Source organism: Cynoglossus semilaevis, chromosome 16 (assembly GCF_000523025.1).
Source record: "Cynoglossus semilaevis isolate Cse_v1.0 chromosome 16, Cse_v1.0, whole genome shotgun sequence".
Classification (NCBI taxonomy): Eukaryota; Metazoa; Chordata; class Actinopteri; order Pleuronectiformes; family Cynoglossidae; genus Cynoglossus; species Cynoglossus semilaevis.
In genome coordinates, this window is record NC_024322.1 from 423,005 (window position 1) to 434,627 (window position 11,623).

Here is an 11,623-nt window from a genome sequence, read left to right on the forward strand (position 1 = left end):
CGACTGCTGCCATCGCGACCCGGTAACGGATAAGCGGATGAAAATGGATGGATGGATGGATTTTCATTAATAAGGTTGTTGACTACTGGTGGTTTTGTAGTCAAGAACACACAACAAGAAGAAACACCAAACCTAGACTCAACAACAGTTGTTCTAGTTTATAATGCCTATGTATCCTTGGGCAAGATAGTCCAATTAGCCTGTGTGATAGAGAAAGTGTAGCAACTAATAAAGACGTAGTCAAGATTAAAATTGACAAGTGAAAATGACAAGTATCATAACAAGCAATACCCGTACTTTACATTTAAAACCAAATGTGTATCATTAAACCGACATTATTCATTTTAATATTAAATTTGAGTGTGTTCATTTTAACCCTTTCATGCATGACGGTCACTACAGTGGACAGCTATTAAAATGTCATTTTCTATGATAAGAATAGGTGTTTGATGGCAGTGTTGCATATAAGCCTCTACAGTGGACGCCTGAGAATCACCCAACACTGTCATACAGTGGTCAGCCTTTGCAACTGCAGAATAATTGTGTTAACATTCAAAAAGAAAAATTTGGTGTATAAAAACAGAACCAAATCAGTTCTTATTTTTATGTCTAAAAACCCTTTTTTTAACTCAGTATATCATGGGTCATGCATCAAAGGGTTAAATCAAGTTATAACTTGACCTTTTGTAAACAACCATTAGTCTCAAAGGCAGAAACCCAAAGTGTTTGTTCTTCTGTGTATCACGCCACTTTGACCAGTAAGTGATGATTAGGGGTTTGTCCTGAGTGAAGCAACGTCCACTGAGGATTCGTCTGTTGTTCACTCCGGTGTGGGTGTCACACAGGAGAGTACAGCACCGTCTTTCAAGCTCATTACAGCATCTTGCATCAGCCCTGCACTTGTGTCTTCTTCTTGAGTTTCAGATACTTGACGACAACAACTTTATTTATTGTCACCACTACTCATAACACTATGTATAAAAAAACCACCTAAATTTTACATGGGTTTACGTATCTACTACTTTTTGCAGTCTATTAATCTCAGATACTTGACGACAACAAATTTATTTATTGTCACTAATACTCATAACAGCATGTATAAAAAAACCACCTAAATTTTACATGGGTTTACGTATCTACTACTTTTTGCAGTCTATTAATCTTTCAAATACGCAAGCATATATATATATGAGCAAATAGAGAGAACCAGGGCTTAATCTTAGGGATGTTTGATACTAGCTTTTTGTCGATAACCGATATGCCGATATTGACCAAACTTTATTTCTTAATTCAACCGATACTTGGAGGTGTTTTTTCCACAAAACAATTGTTAATAGGGATGTCCGATAATATCGGCGGACCCGATATTAGCATAATTACGTCCTCTGATAATGAAAACCTGATACCTGAATGTCTGGGTTTCGTCAACTGATGTAAGTGGTGCACAGCGGAGCTGGATGACATCTGCCTGCCATTGCTGCTGGACACAGCAGCTTCCAGGTCCCAGCTCAGCGAGTCCACAATCCGGCGACTCTTTGAAGAGAAAACTGGTTAGAAGACATTAAATCCAACAAAGTCAGTTAGATTCCAGTGTGATGTGAGCTGAAACAAGTGTTTTTGTCTGTACATTTGTACAGCTAACAGCAACAACGAGAGGGAGAATTTGAAAAATAACGGCCTCCTTTTCAGCATTATTATCAGATGTTCACTTTTTACTCCACCTTCAGCTATCCGTTTTTTTGCCATTCTCTTGCTAAACATGTACAGCATTGGACAATATGCTGTGTCACGGTCAGTCGTTCATTCCATCAGCCTCCCCAATGTTTATTAACGTCTCTTTGTCTGAAACATACGGAACGTAACCATCAGGCAACAGCACAGAATAACGTTCTTTCTTCTTTCAGCTCTGAGTTATGTTACTTTTACTCTGTTCTGTACCGTAAGAACGACGACAGGTAGTCAAATTGGAACGGTACCGTCGCCAGGTCACATGACCGCACACCGAGGACAGCTAATGGGCTAACGCAAGACACACTATTATGTCACACGAAGGAAACGTCCAGTTTTACATATATTCACTTCATTACATGTTATTCTACTCTACTCTTACTCTATTGGCTGGAGTGCTGTTAACCTATGCTTTGCATTTCTGTTGTACCGCTGCTACCTAGTGTGACTGGGGTAGTCGCAAATATCCCAAAGGTATTGCATGAATTCTGTATTACTTTAACAGAAAACCCAATGTTTAACCCCCTTTTCCTTTCACCTGTCCATCGTATTGTACTGATGACCGCTACACATGGCCTATAAAGTTGAATTGGCCGCTACACATGGCCTATAAAGTTGAATGGCTTGACCTCAGGTCTTGCCGTTAAAGAAAATCACGTCAATAATATTCTCTTGTTCACTATGGAACTGTATGGTCGCTGTGCTTTCTATCGGGGGATTTCATGATTGAACTGGAGCAAAGTTAAGAAGTTAGAAACACCGATTGCATCTGTATGATGTAAGGTGTGTGTGAAGGACCCTGGGGTTTTGTTGACATGTGTTTAAATTGAGATCTACCCAAAGCCCAGAGACCAGTTCTCACATGTTCTTCTGCCCGACTGAACAAGTCTTAAGCTTTTGGTTTTCACAGCCCTGATGGAGGATGAAATGAACGTCACCTACATTACTTTTACTGGCCACATAAATGTGCCGAGATACAGATACGTTTACTTTGTTGTCATGCTGATGCTCTACATTCTGATCATCTTCTGCAATTCAACGATTGTGTGTCTCATTGTGATTAAGAAAAACCTGCACAAGCCGATGTACGTTTTTATCGCAGCCTTGTTAATCAACTCCGTTCTTTACAGCACCGTGATCCATCCCAAGCTCCTCATCGACTTCCTGTCGCCGAGACAGTTAACTACGTTTCACCCTTGTTTATTTCAAGCGACCGTTTATTACACTTTTTCAATTTCAGAGTTCTTACTCTTGTCTGCCATGGCCTATGACAGGTACGTGTCCATATGTAAACCTCTGCAGTATCAGAACATCATGAGAAGATCCACCGTCGTAATTTTTTTGCTTTCCGCCTGGATTGTGCCTGCGTCTGAGCTCGGGATCATGTTCATCTTGTACTTAAACATCAAAGTCTGCCACTTTAGCCTTCGAGGGATTTTTTGTAACACCACGATTTACACACTCCAGTGTGTCAGGTCTGGAGTCACATCTGTATATGGAGTGGTCATCTTGCTGAACATCTGCCTGCTTCCTGTTCTCTTCATCCTCTTCACCTACACCAGGGTCCTCATCGTCTCCAACAAAAGTTCTAGAAAAGTCCAGACTAAAGCTACTCAGACCTGTTTACCTCACATGCTAGTTTTAATCAACCTCTCTGTTTTTATCACTTTGGATGTTGTAGTCGTTAGAATAGGAGCACATTTACCCAAACTTGCCAATTTAGTTCTTTCACTACAGATGACGGTCAGTCACCCTCTGCTCAACCCCTTTATCTACGGACTAAAGATGAAGGAAATTTCGAAACACCTTCAACGTCTACTGTTTCAGCTGAGATCTCACCGAGAGGTCAACGCTAAATCAATGTGATGATTATGGAACGTAATGCTACGATGAATCTGTTTAGAATCTCTGCGCTGATCTCTGTTAAATCTCTGTGCTGAAAAACAACATTTATGATAGATAGATAGATAAATAGATGGATAGAGAGATATAATCTATGTATTATTTCAATATTTGGTCTATTTAGTTATTGTACTAATCAGAAATAAAAGTAGAACATCACATTGAGGGTTATTGTGCAGGTACAGAATATACCTGCACAATAACCCTTTGATGCATGACCCATGATATACTGAGTGTTTTTTACGTGTTTTTAGACATAAAAATAAGAACTGATTTGGTTCTGTTTTTATACAGCAAATTTTCTTTTTGAATGTTGACACAATTATTCTGCAGTTGCAAAGGCTGACCACTGTATGGCAGTGTTGGGTGATCCACTCAGGCATCCACTGTAGAGGCTTATATGCAACACTGCCATCAAAACCTATTCTTATCATAGAAAATGACATTTCAATAGCTGTCTACTGTAGTGACCGTCATGCATGAAAGGGTTAACATGATTATTAATTGCGTAGCAAAATTGTAATTAAATATTTTGTGAATTGAGATATAAGAATATTTTTTCTTGTGTTCTTTAAACGTGTATCAACAGTTCACAATAAGTAATATTGAACAGTCCAGGATAAACTTGTCCCTTGTATGGATTTTATTATAACTTAAACCTAAGTTTATCTGAACAGGTGAAAATTGCTCCATACAGGTAGAGACTGGAACAAATGCAATATGCAAAAGATCCCAGAGAGAATAGAATAGAATAAAATAGAATAGAAAAGAATGCCTTTATTGTCATTATACTTTCAGTACAACGGAATTGTAGCCGTTCCTTATACAGTGCAAGAAGCAGTATCAGTGCAAGAAAGCACGATAAATTATACGCAGGGATATAAATATATATAAAAAAAATCTAAGTAAAAATATACATGGAGGTAGGTGCAGTGTTGACACATATTGCACATGTATGTTGTCCAGCGGAATGGACTATTGCACGTGATTGAAATTGCACATATAACAAGGTAATGTACAGATTATTGTGTTACCAGTGATACACTGGTAGACGATACGGTAGCGGCTAAGATGTACGCTACCGTATGTGAACAAAAAAATGCCTTAGGATTCTTCAAAATCTGGTAGACGGTACGGTAGTGGCTAACATGTACGCTACCGTATGTGAACAACATAAAGACAAAATTAAAAAAATGCCTTAGGATTCTTCAAAATACGCTAAATATGTAACCATGTGCATAATTTGTACTTAATTTAAAAAAAAACATATTTTGGGCTGTGTAAAACTAAAAAACTAAATGACTGACCCGGTATGACTATCGTGAAAAATGTTTTAAAAATATTTCAAAAATGCCTTAGGATAACTATGTGTATAATAAGTACCATTATATTTTGGTTTTGGTGAAAACAAAACGACTATCCCAGTTATGACTAATAAAAATAAATTTGTTTGCCAAAAAAAAAAAAAAAAGAAAATAAATTTATTTGCCAAAAAAAAAAAAAGAAAAAAGAATTCCGTGGTAAAAATTTGACTGAAAGAAATTGTGTAGTCCTAGAAGAAGAGAAAACACTTTTGACTTGTCCTTTCATCAGGACACCACGGCAAGAGGCTACACAGTGATTTTACAATGAATGTCCTTCTTGCTCGCACCTAATTTAGGAATGGGGACTAGGTGTCAAACTCAGAATCTTCTGCACCACCCCAGCCCTTGAACTGGGACTGTCCTAATGTTTATGAATAAACACAAATTGACAATACGTTGATGATTAACCCTTTCATGCATGACGGTCACTACAGTGGACAGCTCTTAAAATGTCATTTTCTATGATAATAATAGGTTTTGATGGCAGTGTTGCATATAAGCCTCTACAGTGGATGCCTGAGAACCTCCCAACACTGCCATACAGTGGTCAGCCTTTGCAACTGCAGAATAATTGTGTCAACATTCAAAAAGAAAATTTGGTGTATAAAAACAGAACCAAATCAGTTCTTATTTTTATGTCTAAAAACACGTAAAAACACTTAGTAACATTTTTTTTAACTCAGTATATCATGGGTCATGCATCAAAAGGTAAAATTATGTATTGCTTTTATTTACAATTAATGGTATTTACTAGTAATAAAATGCCCGGGTCTATTGAAGAAACTTACGAAGACAACATTCAATTACGATGTGTAGGAGAAGTAGAAAATTCTAAGGTCACAAAAGATTTGTTGATTTTTTAAAATTTTATTTTAGTTTAACAACAAACATTGATCATTTCTGTTCAAACTCCCTCTGTACGCCCCCGGCCGATCGGCTCTTGGACACTAAGGTCTCAGTCCCAAGGCCTCAAGACAAGCTGTCTCTGTCTCGTTTCTTTTAGAACCAAGGTACATTGTGTCTAAACCGTTTGTCATGGGGTAAAATAGCAGTAGTCAAAGGCAAAGAGCCACAAATTCTACTGTGTTACTGCAACATATAGATATACATGGGCACCTGTGAACTGTCCCGTCCCTTTAAAAAAAATACAATAAAATAAAACTTCCTGTGTACATCTTCTCATCTAAGTCATTTGCATCAATACACAAACAGAAGGTCCGACATGAACCTAAGAGCTGCATAAAACCGGGCAAAGAGCTGCATTTGGCCCCCCGAGCCAAGGGTCGGCCATGCCTGCGGTTAAACATTATTTACATGTGACAAATTAATAAACATGGTGATACCATGATCAGTGCTGCTGAAATAGATGCTTCAGGTGTTTGGAGATTTCTTTCATCTTTATTCCGTAAATAAAGGGATTGAGCAAAGGATGGTTGATGGTCATCTGTAACGTCAGGATTAAATTCGGAAGTTTGGGTAAATCGATTCCTAGTCGGAGGAAGATGATGTCGTAGGAAATAAAAGTGGAGAGGTTGATTAAAACCAGCAGGTGAGGTAAACAGGTCTGAACGGCTTTGGCCTGGACCTTTTTAGAACTTCTGTACGTTATGATGAAAATCCTGGTGTAGGTGAAGAGGATGAAGAGAACAGGGAGGAGGATGAGACTGGACAAAATAAAAAATCCAAACATGAACAGCTCCATTGACTTTTCACACGGGAGCCTGTAAATTAAGGTGTTACAGAAGATTCCTTTGAGACTGAAGTGACAGATCTTTATGTTAAAGTACAGCACGACGATGACGGACAGCTCACAGGTCGGAAAGAGCCAAGCTGAAATCAGAAAGGCTGTGACGGTGGATCTTTTCATGATATTCGGATACTGCAGCGGTTTACATATGGAGATGTACCTGTCGTAAGCCATTGCTGACAAAAGCAAAAACTCTGACGCCGCCAGACCGTAATGTATACAAGTCTGAAATATGCACTCTGAAAATGTAGTGAGTTGTTTCGCCGACAGGAAGTCGATGAGCAGCTTAGGATGGATCACAGTGCTGTAAAGAACAGAGTTGATTAACAAGGCAGATATAAAAATATACATAGGCTTGTGCAGGTTTTTGTGAATCACAATGAGACACACAATGGTGGAGTTAAAGCCGACGATTAGAATGTAGATCATCAAAATGATTACAAAGTAGATGTATCTGTATCTCTTCACATCCACGTGTCCATCGAACACGATGTAGGTGATGTTTAATCCCCCCTCCATCAGGGCTGCAGGGATCGCTTATACAGGCAGATAATATAAGGACCGCATGAACACGTCACCTAGATTACAATACACAGAGACAAGGTTTGGACTTTTTTTTTATTTATCTGATTACTTTAGCCTCCATAGATCTCATTAAACCCTTTAAAGTTCACAAAACCCCAGGGTGCGCGACACGTAGCCTTAATCACCCAGGGTCATTTTTTCTTTTGAAAACTTTTTCTGGGTTAATCGTTTCTAGAATAACCTTTAGTTATCCATTTATTAAAAAGAAAATCTTTAACATACACCACTATTGCTCAGGCACCATCTTACCGTAAAAAAAAAAAAAAAATTCTGTTTCATAACCGTTCAGCATACCGAAGCCATCGGCACACAAAAACATAAAAACAAATAAGCCTGTCATATTTATCAACACATAATGATTGCATTGATAAATGATAATTGTCATTGTCTTGTAGTAACGTCAATCGTTAGCGTAAAGCGCAAAACCGACAATGTTAAAATGGAAGCAAAGCTGAGACCTTGTGTGACTACATTAGTGGTTCTCTATTGTTTTCTGTCATGTCCCCCTAGGGGACAAACAGTTTTTCACACCCCCTCCCATGAATTTAAATACTATTCAGAACCGAATAATATGGATTTTCATATCTGTACAAACCACTGTATGAGTTGCTGCCATGTAGTGTCATGTAGTGTATGCTTCTATAGCTTTCAAGCACACTGCTGTCCAGCATGTCATATTCTCTCTTCTCTCAAATCTTTTTTTTTGAAAAATAAAAAAAGGAACTTGCACCGCAGCTTGCTAATGAACTTGTCACAGACTTCAGACTTCAGTCCTTCTGATCCAGAAAAGATCATTATCACACCAATTTTTCCTGCTTCACCTTTGACTTGACACCGGGGTGTCAAACTCATTTCCACCAGGGGACCACATCAGCAATACAGTTCCCCTTGAAGGGCCAGTTATAACTGTAAGACAGTATAGCTGTAACTACTTTGTAACATATTCATTAATATTCAAAAATACAAAATTTATAATAATAAATATATAATATAATATATATATACATATATACTGTATATGTATATATATGTATATATGTATATGTATATATGTATATACATACATATATACATAAATAAGTTGCAGAAACATCCATCCATCCATCCATTTTCATCCGCTTATCCGTTACCGGGTCGCGGGGGCAGCAGTCGCCACCCAAATCACATTGCACCGTACCAATCCTTCCTGCGGGTGGTGAGTCCACTGGAAGGTACCAACCGCCCTAACCGGGATTCAAACTTGCCCAGGAGGTGAACCCTGGGGTTATTGCAGAAACATGTGTTTTGTATTTTTGAATATGAAAATAAATGTTGTATTTATATATATTATTTATATATATATAATATATATATAATATATATATAAATACAAAATGTATTTTCATACAATTGCAGAAACATGTGTTTTGTATTTTTGAATATGAAAATAAATTTTGTATTCATATATATTATTTATATTATATATGTATATATATTATATATTGATTACTACTTATTTATGTTACAAATACTGTTAATTGCTCTTTGTAATACAATCAGGTTGTATCAAGTTAAAAAAACTCAGCAGCATGCAACTCTATTATAAGGCAATTATAAGGCAAGCTACCTCAATGACTTGGCAGGCCGCGTATGGCCTGCTGGCCTTGAGTTAGACACGTGGTCCAAACCATTCTATATTCTTTACCAAAGAAACATCTGGCATTGATTTGAAATATTATTTTTTTTATTTTCTTTTTAGAATATATCACAGACATCATCAATAAGAGCAGCATCTTAACAATAACATTCTCAAGAAACGAAGGTGAGAGGAGATTAATGGTTGAGTTTTCTTCGAGGAAGACCAGTTGTTTGTCTCTATCTATCAAAACAAATTGTAAACTTAGATTAGGACACCTAATGGTTGTATCTTAAACAGTGATGTAATTAAATATGTTTTTTTTTTCACAGATGAAAGGTTGGATGTATTGAAGGTATAAGAAGTTTGTTCAAAACCTCACTGGACAACACCTTTAAAAAAGATGACATTTCGAATGAACATTTATTATTTCCACCATGACTTTCTCAGTGAGATCTAAGAGAAAATAAAAGAAGTTTGAGGGGTTTGGCGATTTCTTTCATCTTTAGCCCGTAAATGAAAGGATTGAGCAGGGGATGACTTATAGTAATCTGGAAGGTCAGAATCATGCTCACCAGTTTTGGTAAATTTGCACCCATTCTGACCACGATGACATCGTATGTTATGAAACAGGAGAGGTTGATTAAAACCAGCAGGTGAGGTAAACAGGTCTGAACAGCTTTAGTCCGCACTTTTTTGGTACTTCTGTAGGAGATTATGAAAATTCTGGTGTACGTGAAGAGGATGAAGAGAAAGGGAAGCAGACAGATGGTCAGTAAGATGACCACTCCGTATACGGACATCGTTGTGGAGCTGACACACTGCAGAGTGTAAATGGCTGTGTTGCAGAAAAGTCCGTTCAGTGAAAAATGACAGATTTTGACATTAAAATACAGAACAATCGAAACGGTCAGTTCACAGGCCGGAAGAAGCCACGCTAAAAGCAGAAGGACTACGACGGTGGATCTTCTCATGATGCTGTGATACTGCAGAGGTTTGCATATGGACGCGTACCTGTCATAGGCCATGGCTGACAAAAGTAAAAACTCCGAGGTGGAGAAAATGTAATAAAAACCACCCTGGAACACACAGTTTGTAAATGTAGTGATTTGTTGTGGAGACAGGAAGTCGATGAGCAGCTTGGGATGAATCACGGTGCTGCAAAGAACAGAGTTGGTTAACAGAGCCGCGATAAAAATGTACATCGGCTGGTGCAGGTTTCGGCGTGTCACAATCAGACACACGATGGTGGAATTGCAACAGACGATGAGAACGTAGCACGTCAGCATGACGACAAAGTAAACATATCTGTATTTCTGCACGTCCACGTGTCCTTCAAAAGTGATGTAGGTGACATTGGATGTGTCCTCCATCGGAACTGCGATTGGGAGACGACGGCTTATGAATCTTACGGAGCTTATGCAAGCAGATGATAAAAGGGATGTAGAGACTGCAGCAACATGTCACCTGGACTAGATTACACCAAGCTGAGTTGCGCAAAGTTAACCTTTCTGTCTCTGTGGTCTCCTTTTTTTTATCTGGTTGCTTCAGCCCCCATGGATCTCATTAAACTCATGTCAACAAATGCCAGAGCCCTTAACACACAGCTTTCATCACCCTGGAACTCTCAACCAATGTGGCCCTTTTTTTTAGGCATGTTTTTACTACTGTAATAATATTTCAGTTCATTTTTGTTTTTCAGCTCAGATAACCCGAAGTACTGAAGTACAATAAGAATTATGTTGTTAATGTTTTAAAACCAGTGGTTCCCAAACTTTCTCTGCTGGGCCCCGCTTTAGTTCATAAGGAAATTTTCAAGACTCCAACCCCAAACAAATTAAAAATAACAGGACAAACACATATTTTGTTTAACTACAACTGTTTTCACCCACGTTAAACTCGTCCATTTTATTCTAGCATTGCCGCCTATGGTCAGTTCGAGCAGATCGAATCGGCGAATTACAGTGGAACCTCAAGAATTTGGAGTACTTTCGATATACGAGCAACTCTTCGAGCAAATTTGTGCTTTGAGATGTGCGTAAAGAGTTGCGATACAAGCACGCTTACAGACGCCGACGCTAAGTGGCCGAGCACTTGGAGCAGCTTATGCTTCCAATAGTAGCGAAAATCGTGACGTGATTTCCTCTCTATTTTGTGCAGTATTCTTCATAATAGTGACGAGTCCTAAGAAAGAGAGTGGTAAGGATGGTAGGGAGTCGTAGTACATCCACGATAAAAAACAGAAAACAAAAGGTAAGTTAAGCTAATTCTAAGGTTATCTAAGTTACATGGTGTACGTGTACGGTACGCTACAGAATCAAACCTCTACGTACGGGCCAACTCTCTTCCCTCCCTCCCTCCTCCTCCGCACACGCCGCCATTAGCCGCTACTGTATCGTCTGTCTCGTTAAGTTAAGAACTCGTACGTATTATGCTTGTTATCTCCAGGTTCCAATGTAATTATCAGGTGTTCATTTTACACCGCCTTCAACCAATGTGAATTTTACTTCTCAGTGTTGAAATGTTACTAATTAATTGCAATTAAGTCTGTGAGAAAAAGCCACACGACACAACATATTTTTTTCCAAGTTTGACAGGTCTGAGGACGTTGCGCATTAAAGTGGTGAGAAACAATTGGTGAATCAAAGAAAAGTTGTTGTACCAAAACAAAACACTGGTCAA

The 11,623-nt window shown here is 38.3% G+C and overlaps 3 protein-coding genes across 3 annotated transcripts; 1 reads left to right on the forward strand and 2 right to left on the reverse strand.

The window, feature by feature from the left end:
* Positions 1-2,332: 2,332 nt before the first annotated feature.
* LOC103391539 (olfactory receptor 10J4-like) lies at positions 2,333-3,594 on the forward strand. The gene has a single exon (XM_008327834.3). It carries the CDS (start codon positions 2,644-2,646, stop codon positions 3,592-3,594), a length of 951 nt encoding a protein of 316 aa, XP_008326056.1. The 5' UTR covers positions 2,333-2,643.
* A 2,726-nt stretch (positions 3,595-6,320) lies between these two features.
* LOC103391540 (olfactory receptor 4N2-like) lies at positions 6,321-7,437 on the reverse strand. Its single transcript, XM_008327835.2, has one exon. The coding sequence runs from the start codon at positions 7,258-7,260 to the stop codon at positions 6,343-6,345; it is 918 nt and encodes a 305-aa protein (XP_008326057.1). The 5' UTR covers positions 7,261-7,437; the 3' UTR covers positions 6,321-6,342.
* Positions 7,438-9,029: 1,592 nt separating this feature from the next.
* On the reverse strand, positions 9,030-11,296 carry LOC103391542 (olfactory receptor 10J4-like). Its single transcript, XM_008327836.2, has one exon. The coding sequence runs from the start codon at positions 10,312-10,314 to the stop codon at positions 9,388-9,390; it is 927 nt and encodes a 308-aa protein (XP_008326058.1). The 5' UTR covers positions 10,315-11,296; the 3' UTR covers positions 9,030-9,387.
* Positions 11,297-11,623: the final 327 nt, after the last annotated feature.